We start from the raw sequence: 21,304 nt of genomic DNA, 5'->3' as shown, positions 1-21,304 counted from the left end.
TCATTTGAGATAAAGAGGAGAGGGATGTGTTTCTCCATCATTAGATCCTTACTAGAAGTGACTTTGACTGCAGAAGGCTATTTAAGATTTCACGTTTATTTGTGTTAATCCAAAGTGACTATCCTCAGAAATGTTGGAGCAGCTGAAAATTTTTTTTTCACTGCCCAAAGACCATAAAGTCAGTGATCTCTCAGATGGCCATGCTTACAAAAGTATTCACAGAAGCAACAAGCTTAAAGTCATCAGGAGCTGCTGGCAGAGTATTACAAAACCTGTAATCCATCAAAACTCTCATTTCCTATCCCGTCCCCAGAATTTTTCTTTGGTTTGGAATAAGAACTATCTGTTTTCCTTAAAGTTAGCATTTTAAATCAGGAATATATACTCTTTTTTGACAGGGTTGTGCTTTTCTTTAAACCAGAGAGATCACTAGGGATATAAAAGGTCTATTTTAGCCCTGAAGGCTGCCCTGCTTTTTTGCTTTATGAGTGTATTTATAGATATATAATTCATGCGTCTAGGGCTGATATTCAGCAAAAGGGGCTCTCTGCCATTGGAAAAGACAGTGTATTAAAAATTTAATAGAACTCTTCTGAACTGTGAGAATGTTGTAGGTGATAGTGATGTGGTGGGTCATCTCAAAACACAAGAAGAGAAGCACAAAGTTTCAATATGGCTCCGACCTTTGCCTCTCAGGAGATATTTGGGTCTTAGAAGTCACAAAAATATGAAAAACCGGTGACACTGAAGAATGAGACTCTGGGAGAAGACACCATGCTCCAAGTCCTTAAATTTATTTTTATCTGTGTTTAGGTTCTTTACCTCATCTCTTATTTGCATTTTTCTAATTCTCTGCTGGGAAACTCACGCACAGTGGGGAGAAGTCATTTTTCCCCACTAAATTAGTTATTGAATTGTAGTCATTTAGTCACTTGGTGCTACAGAAGTGTGTACTTGTAACACATCCATATTTGGAAACTTGGAACCATGAAGCTCTTCTTCAACTATCCTCAGGAAAAATAGTTTATCTGAAATGGATTTGATTCCAAAAGGCTACAGAGTCTCTTCTTTTCAAGCTATGCCCAGATAAGATGAGCAATAGCCCCTTGATATCATTGCCTGGGTGTGCATGCTAAGTCGCTTCAGTCACGTCCGACTCTTTGCGAACCTATGGACTGTAGCCCACCAGGCTCCTCTATCCATGGGATTCTCCAAGAAAGAATACTGGATTGGACTGCCATGCCCTCCTCCAGGGGATCTCCCCAACTCAGGACTCGAACCTGCATCTCTTACATTTCCTGCATTGGCAGGTGGGATCTTTACCACTAGCATCATCTGGAAAGTGTAAAAGAAGGAACATCTTGTGGAGTTTTTCATCTGCATATTGATTAAGAGTTTTGCCTTTGAAATCACTTAGACTCAGGTTAGCATCACAGTTTTCTGGTTTACTAGCCCTATGAGTTGGTCAAATTTATTAAATTCTCTGTAAAATGGAAATAATAACACAGCTTACCTCAAGTCACCAGTGTAATAATGATTCATGTTAGTGCCATTTAAAATGCATGTTAAATGTTTAGCACAGAGATGACTGCTATTCCAATATGCTAGATATTAGTAATATTTCTATTAGGTATTTTGGGCCTATAAAAACTGATACTGTTGATTACTTTTTTCTGACCATTTTTAATAGAGTAGTCTCATGCTGAGGTAGAAGTATAATAATATAGGATCTAGATAATTAAGGCTATTTGTAATGCAGTGTTTGAAGAATGATTTATAATAGTCCCAAGAGCTTGTATTTAAAAGAAATGAGTAGCCTTATATCAAATGGATTTAGGCATCTTCAACAAAAACAAAAGGTTTCAATTAGATAAAATACCACTCCACTTAGGAGGTTCTTAGTTTTAAACCTAAACTATCATCCAACATGTCAAACAATATACACTCATATAAACCAAGGCAGATAAAGCCCACTCACGGATGCTGCTGTGTTAGAAACATATCCCTTATCCATGCTTCAGTTTGATATTTTTGCAATAGTAATACCAATACCTAAAATTAGAGTGAAGCAAGTAACTTCTTTATTTAAAAATTCTATAGCACTTCTTGCTGATCTTATGTTTCCTGAAGTGCATAATTGATCCAAATACCTTTAAGGGCAAGGGGTATTCTCACCGTAGAGTCACACAAAATGGTAATACCTACCGAAAACATTTCCTAAGTAAAACTTTAGGTGTGAAAATTATCGTGTTTCTTCTTGAGAGACTCTTACGATCCTTTTAAAGCTTACCTGATTACCTTGAGAGAAATGGCAAATATTAATAGAAAGGGAAAAGGAAAGACAGACAGGGAGGAGGGGAGGTTGGGTGCTTACTGTGTGCGGGTTTCTTTCACCATAGTTAGTTCTATACATTGGAAGGCAGCATTATCGTATTATCATAGGACAATACTTAAGATACCTGAGATTCATAATGTCTCTATTCTCAATAAGTCTGATTTTGTAGCTTGCAGTGATGGTGATATTTTAATCCTGGATAAAACAAACTCTACCATAGTCACTTGAGAGTATCTTATTTCCCCTGTGCTGAAGGAAAGTAAAATCAGGGACTGATTTCCCCAAGTGTTTTCCAAGGAGTTAAATTAGGATGTAATTACCACTAATAACACTTGTAGTTAACTCAGTTAATTTTCTTCTAGGATACAGGCCTCCCATAGGTTGTATCTAATTTCATATCCCACTGTAGAGACTACCATTACTTTCAAAGCTTTAAAAGCTGGTTCAGGCAAAGAGGTCAGGCTTCCCTTGGATGGTAAGAACAATTTACCTATACTCTTCCACCAAGAGTAGAATTGATATCGATTATTAGGAGCAATTCAGCACAAAACATAACAATGAAAATTAAGCAAATAGACACAAATGAAATAAAATATTTACTATTATCTTAAAAAATCATATAGTAGAAAATAAAATCAACTTCAGGGCCAAAGTAAGCTAGAGGGAAAGAAAGCAAATAACATCAACATCAAGGCATTCACAATATAAGGAAGGACAGAAAGAAAAATAAAAGCAAATTAAAAAAAATACAGGTTGTTGTAGAGAAAATAAAGAAATCATTTCGATATAGACAAAATAATTTTAAAAAAAGCATACTGTATTAATTTATAGTCAACTTACATCAACAAATTGCCCGCATGTTTTTTGGCATGAAAGAAAAATTTACAAAAGAAAGTTGTGTAAGAATGCTCTTGGACAAATAGAATTGCCACATTCTTGTAACTTGCTTTTTTTGTTGTCATTTCTTTTAAAACTTTTGAGCAAAATGTCTAATTTTCAAATATAATAATTTACAACAGAGGATGATACAGGAGGCAACAACACATACATCCACACCACATAACATGAAAAGAAAAAAAAAATCTGCACTTTTTTTTTACCAATTTTTTTTACTTTCAGGGGCTTGGGAGGGCATCAGTTTTGAATCTGAAATTATTCTGATTGCGATGATTTAAAAAAAAAAACTTTTAAAAAAAAAAACCTGTTTAATTTTATAATTTGCCTTTGAAAAAATCTAGGAATCTAGAGAGTTTTGAATGAATTTCTGCATTAAAATAGGTTCTCAGATATATATTGAGTTTAAATCTTTTTGTCTTTTTTTGACAAGTTTTAGAATTTCTTAAATTGAAGGGGATGGATGACAGCACATAAATTTGAACAATGCTAAAGAAAGGAGGGGATGGGGAGGGAAGATGCAGAAAGGGTAGGGTCATCTATGAGTGTACTACACAAGAGATGAAGATGATGGGAGTAAATGTGTAAGTGAGTCGCCATGTCCATGTAAGGGCGGCACGGAGTGATCTAGCTGCATTAGAGCTTCTGGCTGTAAGGAAGGGATGGGCAATATACAAAAACAAATGAGCCTACACATGCCCATCTACAGATATAAAGAACAGAACTCTAACACTCACAATCTCACACACCCTAAGCTGCAACTTCTTCAACATGCAATTATTCCAAAATCATTACAGTATCATTAAAGATTTTCCAATAATTAAACTTTCCAATAGTTAAACTTTCGTCCCTACTAAAAGTAGCCAAGATACATGAAATAATAATAGTAATCATAACAATAGTAATACTTATAATAATGATCAAAAGGTTCAAAGCAAAAACAAGGAGACTAGGTTTACGCATTCAAGTTGAAAAACTTCATCGGCAGCCACACAGCCCCATCGAGAGTTAGGGGAGGGGGTAAAGATCTTCCTATGTGACTGAAAGACAAAGTTGTATAGCGAGCCCGCTGGCTGGGTCATTCATTACTTCCTTCTATAGGAAGGGTACTGTCTTAGTGACATCACCCATCTTCCCCACACCGCCCATGGTGCGTGTGCTTCGTGGTGAGACTGGGCTTATGTGAAAGATGTGGCTGTGGGGATTCTGCAGCTGAAGTTGTTCCACATTTAAAGAAGGAGTGGGGGAAAGTTGCAGAAAACAATTCATAACTTTTTTTTTTTTTGTCATAGTTTTGGATAAAACCAAATCTAAAGATCCAGCAATTAAAAAGAAACACATCAATATATATTTATAGATAGATATATATGTAGTACAAAAAGCACTTAATTCCCAAACAAGAAGGGAGCAAAGAACAAAAAATAATCTAAAGAAAAAAGTAGTTCACACACTTTCAGAGATGAACAACCAGATGCACACGCTGAGGAGGCACAGACAGAGCAGTCAGGGGACACTTTTTGTTGTTGTTGTTGTTTTGTATTTTCTGGCTTATTGATTCCCCTTTTGGTTGATAGCCAACATTAAAAACAAATTTTGCATTTTCTTTGAAAAAGAACGTTTGCATTCTCTTAATTTTTTTTTTTTGTTTTGCTTTTTTTAAAAAAATAAAAAGGGCGTGCAGTCTGGATGTACGTCCTAAGTAGACATTTGAGAGAGAAAAAAAGAGGCTAAGACTGACAAATGGGTAATTGTCTCTTATCCTGTCACTGCAGGAATGCTAACCAAGTTAATACATGCTAAAAGTAAGTTGCATTTAGGGAAAATAGAAAAACAGAACAGCAAGCTAGGGTTGGGAAGAGGTCAGCAAGACAAATTTGAGAGTAGGAGAAAGGTATTGGATTTAGTTTCATGCCTTTCCAGTAGGGGCAGAGGGCATCCCAAGACTTCTTGCCAATTGCATTTTTGTAAGCATGTGCGTGGGTATGCGTTCATGTGTTGGGCATTGAAGTGGAGCCTGTAGAGGCAGCAACTGAGGTAAAAAAATACATGTGAGTTCATGGGTTCTGCTCTAGGAAACTTAGCCTGGATTCATTCACAGTCTCAGAAGGCACATTTTGTAAGACATAGAGGGGTCATCATTAACACGGCTCCATGTACGTGTCCTTGGGCTTAGCCAGATTGACAGGGTACACGTGTGATAATTGTGGTTGTCAAATGTACCTGATAAATGGAGAGTTTGGAGCTTTTTCTAAGTAACAGGAGCAAACCCCCGCTCTCCAGTTCTCTGCTTGGAAAGAACACAGTGCCACAGAGTCAATAAGCTACAGGATCGTCAGGCAATGAAGGTAGCTTATTTGAAGGCCATTGGGGGAAACTGTGCCTGTCTCCTAGAGACTGTGTGGGAAACAAAATGCTCCATTCAACCTACAGTGACAGAAAGAGAAGAGAAAAGTGTGTGTGTGTGTGTGTGTGTGTGTGTATCTGTGAGTGTGTGTGAGAGGGAAAATTGTGCAGAAAGGACCATGGGGTAGGAGGTTTTAGAAATGGCCTCAGCCTCTACTGGAAGAGATCACAAGAATCACATTGAATAGTTTATCCCTGTGAGAACATCAATTGTCAACCAAGGACTGGGAAACCCGGGTAGGAGAACCACAGAGGTGAGACACTTCAGAGCACCTGCTTCTGACAGCCAATTCCAACTACTCCTAAGAAGATTTTTAGGGTGACTTTGACAAATGGAATACATTTGTGAGGAGGAGTCAGACTTTTGTCCCCTATGGGACGCCCCTTTTATTATTTTATTTTCAAATCATTATAGTAATGTGTCCCCATGGGTCAGTCCGTACCAAGATTTTTAGTCTCTGGTTTTATGTGAATTGTTATTCTAGGAACTTCACAAAGGACAGCTGGAGGTTTTAGGAGGAGGGAAAAAAAATCCCAACAATATAGGAAAAGCAAAACCCTTGTTGCCATTTAGTTAATTTTTTTTGAATAATTATACTTTTAACATTGAATTTTACTGTATGACAAAACCCTATAAATGTTAATATTGCCCCACAAGGCATCAATTAACTTCTGTAGAACAAAGTTTTAATAACATTCATATGGGCTATTTTTTTTGTTTCACAGGCAATTTTGTAGGAAACATAAGTGATGAAAGTCTGAGATATGCCCAGGTAACATACTCCTGTAAAATAAGAGGTGTTTTGAAGAAGATCCATCAGCAATTTGAGTCTGCTAAGGTTTATACTGAGTAATTTACCTATTTCAAAATTGCCTGTTTTAAAGCTTATATAAGTAGGACACCATTTACTTTCTGTAAATCACTGGTTTAAACAATTGAACATACCAAAATGTATGGTTGTCACTTTGCAAACAAAATAATGTATGTATTTTTTAAACCCATGGAAGCCACAGTTTCAAATGAAGCCAGCACAGTGCTATATCCGTGCATATACATTTTAGAAGTCAACCAGCAGTTAATACACACAAAGCCTGTCTGATTTCCAACATAAGATATAAAATAATATTGCTAGTAGCTCATAATCAGGCCACAACTTCCTTTTCATATTTCATTACATATCTACACTAGATCTTTATTTACCAATAACTGCATGGTTCTGTGTTTACCCCTCTACTGGGTGTTAAGAATGCTTTGGAATTATATTTGCCATTGAGAACAAATAATACAATAATGTGACTTGCAACAGCATATTTTGATGTGACCATTTTTATCCCAGTATGTCCAAATAACTGTCTAAATGCAAAATCAGACTTTTAAGAACATCAAATGCAATAAGATGTAGTTACTCCGAATGCATGTTGGAAAGTGCACTTGTTTTGAAGAAATATGTTTCTAAGCTGCCTGTGGTTGTACCTGAGAAGCCCAAAGAATACTGAAGGAATTCAAGGTGCAAACCCACCTCTCTGGCAGAGTGGGCCCTGCTTGATAAGGACCCTGTCTTCAATGTGCACAGGTGAGATCCCAGAGGAAGGTCCAAATAAATTATTTTTCATAACCTCCAAGATGGAAAAGAGCCCAGAACACCATCAAGCCCAATACTCAGAATTGTATTTCTGTATTAATGATCTGCTTGCTCAATTAAGAGCAACTTTTTATACTTAAGAAGAATGATAAGAATGGATAAAACATTACAAAAGGTAGTACTACATTTTCAAACCTGGTAAGGTAGGATGTTTACACATAGAAGGATCTTGAATTAATGACTTCTTTCCCTATGTTTACAAAACCCTTAACCTGTACCTTCAGGTCTGTCCCCTAATCTCCATTCTTTTTTGTGAACCTACTGCATTCTATACAGATTTTCATTGACTCCAACACTCCATTTCATTTAATTTGTTTTCTTCTTAGTTTTAGCTAGATTCTAAGAACATTAGGGTGAGAATATCACATCTTTTTATGTTTATTTTTCCAACTAAACAGAATACTAATAATCATTCAAACATTTTTGAATGAACTAATGAATGAATGAATATCATTAACTGCTTTTTTTTTTTTCCTCCCCTACACTAGCCTAGAGCTTTCCATAGAGGAATTAAAATCTCATATCAAAAGTGGCTCACCTTGTACCTGAAATCTAGTATATGCGACAGAAGTCTTAGATTCTGGAGACCTGAGTTCCAATCTTGATTGTATCCTCTACTATGCTAGTTTGTTAGGACATGGAAAAAAGTCAGTTAATCCCTCTGAGCTTGTTCTTCATGTGTAATATGGAGATTATAATGTCTGGTTAATTAACCTACCTCAAAGGGTAGGTTTATTCAACTGAGACTTTGAATGTCAAAGTGCTTATAAATTATAAAGGGCTCTTCAAATGTTTGTTACTATTTTCTTCAAAGTTGACACTATAGCATCAACTGTAAAATGAGGGTTTCATATTCAGAGAAGAGAGTCCCAGACGATGGATCTCTGTGCTACTCCAAGTGTGATACTTGGGAGTATCTGCTTCAGCATCAAACAAATAACAACCTCAGTCAAAAATCTTAACATAAGTAGTATTATTACTGTGCTGTGCTGTGCTTAGTCACTCAGTCATGTCCAACTCTGCGACCCCATGGACTGTAGCTCATCAGGGTCCTCTGTCCATGGGATTCTCCAGGCAAGAATACTGCAGTGGGTTGCCATTCCCTTCTCCAGGGGATCTTCCCGACCCAGGGATCAAACTCATGCCTTCTGCCTTGCAGGCAGATTCCTTACCATCTGAGCCACCAGGGAAGCCCCTGTTGAACTTCTCTTGAACTCCTGTTCCTCCCTCTCCAACAGTGCTGAGTTCTTAAAGCTTGATTAGTTCATCTTTCAGTGGTGAATTGTTATTTCTGCACATAATTTTATAGTTACTTTGTTTCACTCTTCTGTAGGTTAGAGTTAAGCTCCAAAGAGGTCATGTTGGGATATGTTCCCATAGGAACACTTTTTATCAAATCATGTGATTTGAGATGAGTTACTCCTCACCTGGAATCTGGAATTCCAGGAAACCCCTGGAATCTCAGTTTGCTCATTTACAAAATCAGGAAGACAAGTCCTTTTAGCTCACAAATGTATGTAAATTTAAGTAAAATTACTTTGGAAACTATGCAATATTTGATTCAAATGGAAGAAGATGTTACTCTGTATATCCTAAGAGTTCAATGCCACTTGTCACTACTGAAGAAACCAAAGAGGATGGTGACAAGGGTGGATCTCTCATCAAATTCACTTGGAAAAACATATCCCAACAAGGATATGGGGGATAAGATGAGGATATGAAGGAATGGAGGGTCAAGGTAACATTTTAGTTATTTTCTTCCAGAAGAGTTAATATTGGTTAAGATACACAAAAGGGAAAGCCCAATTAAGAAATTTCCAGGAATTAATATTTTTATTTTCATTTTGTTTGAATGGTAATCAGATATTAGTAGAAGTCAGTCTTTCTTCACTTGGGTTATTACAAGCTCCTTGATGCACAAGCTGAATCTTTCTAATTATTTTACTGTTTTTTTTTTAATCCATCTAACATAGATCAGGGCACACTGCAGGTCTTCAGTACATATTTGTTGAATTCAGTTACAAAATATAGAACAGCTTGCAACACTTGGATCTCTGTTCTGAAGTGGGTGGGATTCAAAAAAAGTCATCCTTATTGGCATTCATTTATTTAAAAAGAGTTCTCTTCATCAAGTATCTTCATGAAGTGAAACAGAAAGAGCAGTGTAAATAGGGCTTAAAGCCATGAATTTAGCAACTGCTCTCCTTTTCTTAGCCTTGCTTCTCTGTGGGTTTTTAGGGCTAAAATATGCATACAGCTCATTATTTGCAAGCTATTATGTCCTTATAATATTATTAAAGTGCAAGACAGTAGCTAATAGAAAAGTTTTGTTTTATCCACATAAAGAGGACCTGTGTGCCAGTCAGCAATGAAGACTCTGTCTGAAATACTTTCTTCTTTTAGCTTGAATAGCCCAAGATTTTTCCAATTTTCCTCCTCCTCTTCTGATCCTTCATCCTCTATTTCTTGGCTTAGTTCCAGGTGTGGCCCTAGGTTGAGTCATCCCATCCTGTCCCTTGTCTGTAAAGACCTATCACCTATATGATGGTGATCTGCAGTTCGAACCACCTTTCAGATTCCAATTTCCCATATCCAACTGTCTACTTAACATTCCTACTGAAATATCTGAGCAGTACCTTAAATTCAAAAGGGCTAAGAGAGAACTTTGGATTCTACTGTCCTCCTAAACTTGCATCTTTCCCATCATTTGGGTGTGACCCAGGCATTGTTCTTTATTGCTTAGTTGCTAAGTAGTGTCCAACTCTTTGCAACTCCATGGACTGAACAGTGCATATGTGGAGGTGACTTGGGGTAGAGGCTCAGATATCATGACTAAGTAGGGGATCCGGGTGTACAATTACACCCTAATTAGTCATGATATTTGAGCCCCTACCCCAACTCACCTCCATACATGCAGTTAAGCAGGAAGTTCTGTTGACTCTGGCAACAAATCCCTTACATTGACTTTCCCCCATTACTATCACCCATGTCCTAAAGTAAGCCAGTATAGTTCCTTGCTTGGATGCTGCAGTAGCCTCCCCATTGATTTCCCACATCCACTTTTGGTTCACTAAAATCCATTCTCCATAACGAAGCCACAGAGACCTTTAAGAATTATACAACATGAAACAGGTCAAGTCACTTTCTTGCTTCACATCTTCAAAGGCAGAATTTTCTAAACCAAAATTCTGTACCATGATCTATGGTGAAAGTTGCCTGTGGTTTGCCTACCACTCATGTTCGACAGCTGCCCTGACCCAGAATGTCTCAGAATCTGGCCATGCTAGCTTCCCTTCCAAAAACACCCCGTTACTTTTTGTCTGGCTGATTTCTTCTGATGGTTCAGGTCTCTCTTCCAATTTTACTCCTCAGGGAGGTCTTTCATGACTTCCCTAGTAAACAACCTGCTCACTAACTGACTATCCCCTCATGATTCTCTGTAGAATTTACTAGGTAATTCACATCCATTTATTCATGGAATATAAGCTCCATGAGAATGGAGACTTTGTCTTATTTTCCAGTGTACTTAGAGCTCTGCTTGGCACTTAGTATGAACTCAGGAAATCACTGCTAGTGAAAGAAGCATGGCTCAAATAGCCTGAAAACCCTTTAAAAAGGGAGGTCGGGCTACTCGTCTCTCTTGCAATCCTCCACAGCTCCACGCACAGTGCTATTCCCACAGGAGGCCTTGAGTAAATGGTTTGTAGACTAACTACTGAGGCATTGCATTCTCTATTCTATTTTCTTTTACTCTTCTCTAAACCAGATGAGATTTCCCTGAGTTCCAGCTAGCAGTTCCAATGAAAATTGGACCTTCTCATCCACAGATGGCTTAAGCCTTCCCCCCAAACCCCACATCACTATCTAACTTTCTCCTCCTCATAAACTGGTGCGGGGATGTTTATTAAAAAATCAGGCTTTCCTTTGCAGTTGTGAAAGCTAAAGACAAAATAAACAGGACAGTTAGGCCTACCGCTGCCAGACTCTGATGTATGTCTTCAGGCAATAGGAAGGAATGGGCCAAATGAATTATCAATGGGAGTAATGGTGATCGAAGTAGTGAAAATGTACTTGGCTACTCTGCCTGCCGTGGTCCTGCAGTCAATGACAGCAGAACCCAGCAACAGTGGGGTCTTTTTCCTGAACTGATACCATGAGATTTTATGACCATGTTTTTAGAGTAATAAATTATTCAAGAAGCTTTATTTTGCTTCTGTTTTCCACCCAAGTCCATCTACTCTGTCATTATGACCAGAATCCTGACCATGTTCTTTGCACTGCTGGTTTTTTGGTGGTAGAAGCTGGGCATTTCTCTGGTGTCTACTCTCTGCAGACCCCTTAAGTTCTCTATGCTGTCCATGAGAAACAGCCATACTTGACGATATGTTACAATAAAATTCACCCTATCATGAAAACACCCTCTTTTCACCTAAATGCCATCTTCACTGCAAGCAATGTACAGGGTTCAAAAATCAATACCATGAAGGCATTTTTATACTCAGTGGAAATTAATACTATGCAAACAACATGAAAAGCTTGCCCAAGACTCATGCATTTGATGTCAAAATGATATACCAGGACTGCATGACTTTGACTATGTCTTGTGGTCGTTGTTCAATCACTCAGTCATGTCTGACTATTTGGGACCCCATGGACTGCAGCACATCAGGCTTCCCTGTCCTTCACCATCTCCCAGGGCTTGTTCAAACTCATGTCCATTGAGCTGGTGATGCCATCCAACCATCTCATCCTCTGACGTCCCCTTCTCCTCCTGCCTTCAATCTTTCCCAGCATCAGGGTCTTTTCCAGTGAGTCAGTTATTCACATTAGGTGGCCAAAGTACTGCAGAGTCAGCTTCAGCATCAGTCCTTTCAATGAATATTCAGGGTTGATTTCCTTTAGGATTGACTTGTTTGATCTTGCAGTCAGTCCAAGGGACTCTCTTCTCAGTACACAGTTCCAAAGCATCAGTTCTTCAGTGTTCAGCCTTCTTTATGGTCCAATTGTTATATCCATACATTACTACTCGAAAAACCAAAACTTTGACTAGACAGACCTTTGTTGGCAAATTAATGTCTCTGCTTTCTAATAAGCTATCTAGGTTGGTCATAGCTTTTCTTCCAAGGAGCAAGTGTCTTTTAATTTCATGGCTGCAGTCACCATCTGCAGTGATTTTGGAGCCCAAGAAAATAAAGTCTCTCACTGTTTCCATTGTTTCCCCATCTATTTGCCATGAAGTGATGGGATTGGATGTCATGATCTTTGTTTTTTGAATATTAAGTTTTAAGCCATCTTTTTCACTCTCCTCTTTCAATTTCATCAAGAGGCTCTTTAGTTCCTCTTCACTTTCTGCCATCAGGGTGGTGTCATCTGCATATCTGAGGTTTATTGATATACCATGATTGCATGACTTTTGACTATGTCTTACCTGAGCCTCAAGCAGCTGATTTACCAGAGAGGAGAAGACTACAGAGATGCCTAAATGTGCAAGACACATATCATGATATTTATTTTTAAAATTTGTAAACTCAAATATTGTGGATTAGAAAGGAGATATAATAAATTCCCTAGTCATTCCAAAAACTCAAGGCACATGAGCCTCTAGATTAGTAAAGGTACATGCTTAGAGACAAATGCACATGATCAAATGGTTGACATAGTGATCCTTGCAAATATGAAAAAGGAAAAAATACATATAAATTTTAATTATATAGTTAAAATACTAAATTAACCAGAAGCCTACTTCTAGAGGGATATGTTCTTAAGAGTTATTGAGAACTCACTCTCTACCAGACAGTGTACTAAGTGCTTTAAATATTTAATTTCACTTAATCATTACAATTTCATCTTACATATCAGTCAGCTTGGGCTGAAAGGAGTTAATTTGCTTGAAGTTATACAACTACGAAGTTGAATAGTCATGACTAAACTTAATCCTGTATGTTTTACATTAAACGACAATGCTGCTGCAAACCAGGACGTTTTTAAATACTCAGTTCTCAGTGAGTATGGGAAGTTATAAACAAGCTAATCTTTAGGTACAAAAACAGCTTCCACAGGAGATCCTAGGAGCTCTACCAATTTATTTCAAACTCCAATGCACAATGAGATATTCAGAGGGGCTCCAAGGGGTTTTTTGGCACAATCTCTGGTCATCGGAGCCAGACCTACTAAATCAGACTGTTGGGTGTAGTGGGGACAAGATGACAGGCAGTGTCTGAATATCTGTTGTTGTTTTTTTTTAAAGCTCCCCAAAGGGTTTTTATGCAAAGCCAGGTTGAGCTCATAATCAAAAACCCTAGACTAAATCCCAGCTGTGATCCACTCTCTGTGACCTTGAATTAAGCTATAACCTCTCTTATTTGTAAGACGGTGATAAACCTCACTGGATGTTGAATTAATAGGAGATGCTAGCTATACAAGCATTTCATAAAATATATACACATATAACTAGAGATCTCTTCAAGAAAATTAGAGATACCAAGGGAACATTTCATGCAAAGATGGGCACAATAAAGGACAGGAATGGTAGGGACCTAACAGAAGTCGAAGATACTAAGAAGAGGTGGCAAGAATACACAGAAGAACTGTACAAAAAAGATCTTCATGACCCAGATAATCACGATGGTGTGATCACTCACCTAGAGCCAGACATCCTGGAATGTGAAGTCAAGTGGGCCTTAGGAAGCATCACTACAAACAAAGCTAGTGGAGGTGATGGAATACCAGTTAAGCTATTTCAAATCCTGAAAGATGACGCTGTCAAAGTGCTGTACTCAATATGCCAGCAAATTTGGAAAACTCAGCAGTGACCACAGAACTGGAAAAGGTCTGTTTTCACTCCAATCCCAAAGAAAGGCAATGCCAAAGAATGCTCAAACTACCGCACAATTGCACTCATCTCACACGCTAGTAAAGTAATGCTCAAAATTCTCCAAGCCAGGCTTCAGCAATACGTGAACCATGAACTTCCAGATGTTCAAGCTGGTTTTAGAAAAGGCAGAGGAACCAGAGATCAAATTGCCAATATCCGCTGGATCATCGAAAAAGCAAGAGAGTTCCAGAAAAACATCTATTTTTGCTTTATTGACTCCGCCAAAGCCTTTGACTGTGTGGATCACAATAAACTGTGGAAAATTCTTAAAGAGATGGGAATACCAGACCACCTGACCTGCCTCTTGAGAAACCTGTATGCAGGTCAGGAAGCAACAGTTAGAACTGGGCATGGAACAACAGACTGGTTCCAAATAGGGAAAGGAGTACGTCAAGGCTGTATATTGTCACCCTGCTTATTTAACTTATATGCAGAGTACATCATGAGAAACACTGGACTGGAAGAAGCATAAGCTGGAATCAAGATTGCTGGGAGAAATATCAATAACCTCAGATATGCAGATGACACCACCCTTAGGGCAGAAAGTGAAGAAGAACTAAAGAGCCTGTTGATGAAAGTGAAAGAGGAGAGTGAAAAAGTTGGCTTAAAGCTCAACATTCAGAAAACTAAGATCATGGCATCTGGTCCCATCACTTCATGGCAAATAGATGGGGAAACAGTGGCTGACTTTATTTTTCTGGGCTCCAAAATCACTGCAAATGGTGACTTTAGCCATGAAATTAAAACATTTACTCCTTGGAAGGAAAGTTATGACCAACCTAGATAGCATATTAAAAAGCAGAGACATTACTTTGTCAACAAAGGTCCGTCTAGTCAAGGCTCTGGTTTTTCCAGTGGTCATGTATGGATGTGAGAGTTGGACTATGAAGAAACCTGAGAGCTGAAGAATTGATGCTTTTGAACTGTGGTGTTGGAGAAGACTCTTGAGAGTCCTTTGGACTGCAGGGAGATCCAACCAGTCCATCCTAAAGGAGATCAGTCCTGTGTGTTCATTGGAAGGACTGATGCTGAAGCTGAAACTCCAACACTTTGGCCACCTGATGCAAAGAGCTGACCATTTGAAAAAACACTAGTCCTGGGAAAGATTGAGGGCAGGAAGAGAAGGGGATGACAGAGGATGAGATGGTGGATGGCATCACTGACTCGATGGACATGGTTTGGGTGAACTCCGGGAGTTGGTGACGGACAGGGAGGCATGGCGTGCTGCGTTTCATGGGGCTCAAAAATTCGGACAGGACTGAGCCACTAAACTGAACTGAATACATTTTAGAAATGTTATAAGAATAAAGTTATCTTAACTGGCACATCAAAACCTGCTTAAAATTACTAATACATTAATTTTAGGACTATACAAAAAATCATTGTTTTTTTTTTTTTCTAATATTCTACCTATTCTAAATTTAACGTGATGGAAGCTCCCGTATCTACAAGTACCTATGAAAATAGTCTAAGTAATTTGATACCTCTGCTATTTTCCTAAGTTGTCAAATTACAAATGCTCTCTAAATATCTCTGTTCCACATTGTTTTCTTACATAACACATCCTAATCCATTGACGCTGTGCAAAAATTTTTAAAAAGCGCTACAAATCAATAGTTGGAGAATTTCAACACATTGTTCTATTTTGATACCCTATTATTTATTCTACATTTTAAAACCAAACTGGTAGTTTCCACTAATTGTTGTAAAGAAAAATGGTGTTCTCTGTACTCATCAAACTCAGTCTCAGGTAGGACAGAAGACATAAGAATCAGCTTCCTACTGGGGTTCTTTCAGAACCATGGAGTCCACCATGTCTGCCAGAGTGATATGGTGTTAGGATGAGGACAAGACGCTTGCAGGGCTGCAGACCAGTGTCCCAGAGTGAGACAGAGTTACAGCCAGCTTTGAAAACAGAAGTGCCAACCACCATCGCGTCACTTTTAACATCTACTCGGCCAGACCACATCAGCTTTTTTCAGTGTGGTTTCCGGTATTATTTCTCCATGGTGATAGCAAACAGATCCTGATATATTTTTTCCTGGGCTGTTTCGGATGAATATGCTACTTGATCTTTAGGTTTTCACGCTAACATAGGATAACCACATGAGGCATCTATCAAAAAGGAAAATATTTGAGAAACAATAAAGGTTTTATCTTGCGCAGTGGTATCGTGTTTAATTAAGAAAGTCAGCATGGTGAAACCCTGAAACCTACTTCCAATCCCCATCTTTATGCAGAAATCTAATGTGCTCACATGCACTGACTCCGTTAGGACGTCTGCTCATTAATTTTGCTCCTGTTTCATAGTATTAACCTATAGTAATGTTTCCCCCAATGCTATTAGCCAAAAGGTCACACTTGTTTCTTCAAATGGTCAGATGGCACTGAAAGCTCGAACTTAAAATTCATAAACTGCTAAGTATTGTCTCTGCAAAATCATGTAAGCCTCTGTTGGGTCTCTCTTAAAAAATACAAGGCTACACTTTATTACATATTATTTAGTTATTCAATACAAAATATATTAGCTCTCCTGTAAACGACTTACTAGGAAAATCCTTATTATCTTGGACTCTAGGTAGGATTTTTTAATAGTGATAGATCATCACCATTCTCTTTTTTTAAATAGATAGGCAAGGCGACTAAGCAATACAGTGAAGAGTTAGGGTTTGAGTAGTGTCATGAAAACTTAGACAAATCATTTAGTTCTTATAAAACCAGTTTGATCTTTAATTCTGTTTTGGTTCTATTCAAGTTGTCCTTCAGATGAGGGTATCTTATTTCCTTGAAAACATTATTTAGGAAGAAATAAGAGAATATACTGTTACGGTACATGCATCTGTCTGCTTGAAAGTCAGGGCTGTTTCACTGGATAGCTCCAGGGGATGTGGTTCCTATTACAGTTCATGCAAAGAGTATCCCCTCAAGTTGAACAATGCAATGCCTGCCTAGTCTATGCAATAAGCCCGTGCATGTTACCTCTGTACTTATGAATTAGCATTTGTAACTACTCCAAATAAATAAGACCTATTTCCCGTTCAGTTCCATTGACGACAGACAGTATTTGGGCAGGACAGCAGCACACAGTGGACAATTGTCCTTGGTCACTGCGACTTAAGGGTGTGAGCAGTGTTGACCAGACAGATAAAGACAGTGAGACAGGAGTTATAGGCATGTGGCCACAGCACATAATAAGGACCCAATAAATAATTACTGGAAAATAAAAAAAAGTTATTTCCCAGCGTACCCTATGCACTTGGCTCATGGGCACGAATCAAGACAAAAAGATATTGCGCTTTAAGTGTCTATGCATTGTAGCTTCTAAAGACTGTTCATATTTGAAGAGATTTGTTTAACCTATAGTCCCTAAGACTTATTTCTTTGGTTTAGATGGAAAGAATTTTAAAGCAAGGACTAAACTAGAAATAACTCACTCTGATACTTTTACAGAAAGTAACACAAAAGAACTATGAAGGGTAAAAAGAATAACTTTGTGGAGTAATGGTGTTCACTATTTGTGGTCCAAAGAATAAAATCTCGAAGGAGAAAGAGATGGAAGTAGCTATCCAATGTTTCCAGAGAAACCAGAGAGATAAGTAAGATTGAATGCTGTTTGTCTTTTCACACAGTGTATGCATCCTGCTTCAAGCAAAGTTTCCAGACAGCAAACTCTCCTGACCTTCCTAGAAAAGACAGGACATTAGGAAGCAGGGCATGGAGGTAATCTCACTTAGTGGTTATGGAACCTCAAGTAAGTGGCTTTAATTCTCTGCATCCCATTTGATTGCCTATAAATGTAAGGGTTAGATAAGATAATCTTTTTTTTTAAATTAATATACTTTTTATTGAAGGATAATTGGTGTACAGACTTTTGTTGTTTTCTGTCAAAGCTCAACATGAATCAGCCATAGGTATACATATGTCCCCTCCCTTTTGAACCTCTCCTCCCATCTCCCTCCCCATCCCACCCCTCTAGGTTGACACAGAGCCCCTGTCTGAGTTTCCTAAGTCATACGGCAAATTCCCTTTGGCTGTCTATTTTACATATGGTGATGTAAGTTTCCATGTTACTCCTTCCATACATCTCACCCTTTCCTCCCCTCTCGCCATGTACATAAGTCTATTCTCTATGTCTGTTTCTCCACTGTTGTCCTGTAAATAATTCTTCAATACCATTTTTCTAGATTCTGTATATATAAGTTAAAATACAATATTTATCTTCTTTCTGACTTACTTCACTCTGTATAATAGGTTCTAGGTTCATCCACCTCATTAGAACTGAATCAAATGTGTTCCTTTTTATGGCTGAGTGATATTCCATTGTGTATATGTACCACAACTTCTTTATCCATTCATCTGTTGATGGACATCTAGGTTGCGTCCATGTTCTAGCTATTGTAAATAGTGCTGCAGTGAACAATGGGATACATGTGTCTTTTTCAATTTTGGTTTCCTCAGGGTATATGCCTTAAAGTGGGATTGCTGGGTCACATGGCGGTTTTATTCCTAGTTTTTTAAGGAATCTCCATACCATCTTCCATAGCGGCTGTATCAATTTACATTCCCACCAACAGCGCAAAAGCATTCCCTTTTCTCCACACCCTCTCCAGCATTTATTGTTTGTAGACTTTTTGATGAGGGCCATTCTGACCGGTGTGAGGTGATATCTCATTGTAGTTTTGATTTGCATTTCTCTAACAATGAATGATGTTGAGCATCTTTTCATGTGTTTGTTAGCCATCTGTATGTCTTCTTTGGATAAATATCTGTTTAGGTCTTTTCCCCACTTTTTGATTGGGTTGTTTATTTTTCTCATATTGAGTTGTATGAGCTGCTTGTATATTTTAGAAATTAATCCTTTGTCAGTTGTTTCACTTGCTATTATTTTCTCCCATTCTGAGGGTTGTCTTTTCACCTTGCTTATAGTTTCCTTTGCTGTGCAAAAGCTTTTAAGTTTAATCAGGTTCCACTTATTTACTTTTTTTTTTATTTCCATTACTCCAAGAGGTGGGTCATAGAGGATCTTGCTTTGATTTATGTCATTGAGTGTTCTGCCTATGTTTTCCTCTAAGAGTTTTATAGTTTCTGGTCTTACATTTAGGACTTTAATCCATTTTGAGTTTATCTTTGTGAAAGAACAAATGACTTAAGGAATGTACATGCTGTTGCTGATGAAGGGCAGAAATTTTCTGAAGCCAATAATATCATTTCTCAAATATTTGGAACTGATTATATTTACAATTTACCTAAGTCTATGTCATTATGTGGGCCTCCTTGGTGGCTCAGCTGGTAAAGAATCCTCTGGCAATGCAGGAGACCTGGGTTCGATCCCTGGGTTGAGAAGACCCCCTGGAGAAGGGAACGGCTACCCACTCCAGTGTTCTGGCCTGGAGAATTCCATGGACTGTATAGTCCATGGAGTCACAAAGAGTCGGACACGACTGAGCGACTTTCACTTCACTTCACTTCATGTCATTATATAACAAAGTATATGCTTTATGTTGCTGTTAAAAATCAAAAGTCAATTCCCTAACTACCTCACAACACTCCTTTCTTAGTGGGCCCTATGCTGTGCTGTGCTAAGCTGTTTCAGTCATGTCCAACTCTTTGTGACCCTACGGACTATAGCCCGCCAGGCTCCTCTGTGCATGGGATCTTCCCAGCAAGAATAGTGGAGTGGCTTGTAATGCTCTCCTCCAGGGGATCTTCCTGACCCTGGGACTGAACCTGTCTCTGACATCTCCTGCATTGGCAGGTGGGTTCTTTACCAGTGCTGCCACCTGGGAAGACCCAGTGGGCCCTAGAAAGGAGTAATAAGTCTTGCATTAAGGTGACAAAAACCTAGGAAAGGGTGCTAAGAATAATTATTTTGGGTACATGGAATAGTGAGCAGAGAAAGGAGGGAATCTAATAATTCAAGGATGAAGGTTTGAAAGTTGATTTCCCACTGTACAGACTAACCATTAGGGGAATCCTACATGGAAATCGTATATGGAAAAACTGATTGGTTCAAGATTGAGAAAGGAGTACAACAGGGCTGTCTACTGTCACCCTGTTTGTTTAACCTATACTCTGAGCAAGTCATGAGAAATACTAGGTTGGATAAGTTACAAGCTGGAATCAAGACAGGTGGGAGAGACATCAACAACCTCAGATATGCAGATGATACCACTCTAAGGCAGAAAGTGAAGAGGAAATAAAGAGCCTCTTGATGAGGGTGAAGGAGGAGAGTGAAAGAGCCAGTCTAAGACTAAATGCTAAAAGAAAAACTAAGATCATGGCATCCACCCCCATTACTGCATGGCAAACAGGAGAAAAGGTGGAAGTAGTGACAGATTTCCTCTTCTTGGGGTCTAAAATCACTGCAGATGGTGACTGCAGCCATGAAACCAGAAGACAATTTCTTCTTGGCAGGAAAGTGATGACAAACCTAGACAGTATGGTGAAAAGCAGAGATATTACTCTGCCAACAAGGGTCCATATAGTCTAGGCTATGGTCTTCCCAGTGGTCACATATGCTTTTGAGAGCCAGACCTTAAAGAAGGCAGAACACCTAAGAACTGATGCCTTTGAACTGTGGTGCTGGAAGACTCCTGAAAGCAAGGAGATCAAACCAGTCAATCTTCAGGGAGATCAACCCTGAATATTCACTGGAAGGACTGATGCTGAAGCTGAAGCTCCACTATTTTGGACATCTGATGTGAACAGATGACTCATCGGAAAAGTCCCTGATGCTGGGAAAGATTGAGGACAGAAAGAGAAGAGAGCATCAGAGGTTGAGATGGGTGGATGGCATCACTGATACAATGGACATGAACTTGGGCAAACTCTGGGAGATGGTGAGGGACAGGGCAGCCTGGTGTGCTGCAGTCCATGGGGTCGCAAAGAGCTGGACAAGACTGGGTGACTGAACAGGAAGAACAACATACAGAAGTCAGGCATCAACAGATGAATAAACCAGAAGAGACAGCACAGGAGTTAGTGGGTCAGGGATTTGTTGTTGTTGTTTTTTTTTTTTTAGGTGATACATAAACAATGATAAATGTTCAATCTAGCAACTCCAGCTTTCAGAAGAAAGTGCTGGGCATGGCTGACTTTTATTGCTTTAGAAAGCTCTATGCCTCTATCATTTGTACTGTGCTAGTTTTCAGACGT

The 21,304-nt window shown here is 38.7% G+C and overlaps 1 protein-coding gene across 15 annotated transcripts in view; it reads right to left on the bottom strand.

The window, feature by feature from the left end:
- The window catches only part of NRXN3 (neurexin 3), a 1,769,272-nt gene that overhangs the window by 6,166 nt on the left and 1,741,802 nt on the right, over positions 1–21,304 (bottom strand). For 2 of the 15 annotated variants that reach the window (XM_043472673.1, XM_043472677.1), the window contains one exon: positions 3,186–3,878. The exons of the other annotated variants lie outside the window; for them this stretch is intronic. In XM_043472673.1, coding sequence (XP_043328608.1) covers positions 3,769–3,878 — 110 coding nt within the window. In that variant the 3' untranslated portion in view covers positions 3,186–3,768. Of the gene's footprint in view, positions 1–3,185; positions 3,879–21,304 lie in introns of those variants that run through there. 15 annotated transcript variants of the gene reach the window in all.

The sequence above is a fragment of the Cervus canadensis genome, chromosome 6, assembly GCF_019320065.1.
Source record: "Cervus canadensis isolate Bull #8, Minnesota chromosome 6, ASM1932006v1, whole genome shotgun sequence".
Lineage (NCBI taxonomy): Eukaryota > Metazoa > Chordata > Mammalia > Artiodactyla > Cervidae > Cervus > Cervus canadensis.
This window is presented reverse-complemented; position numbering and strand designations above follow the sequence as displayed.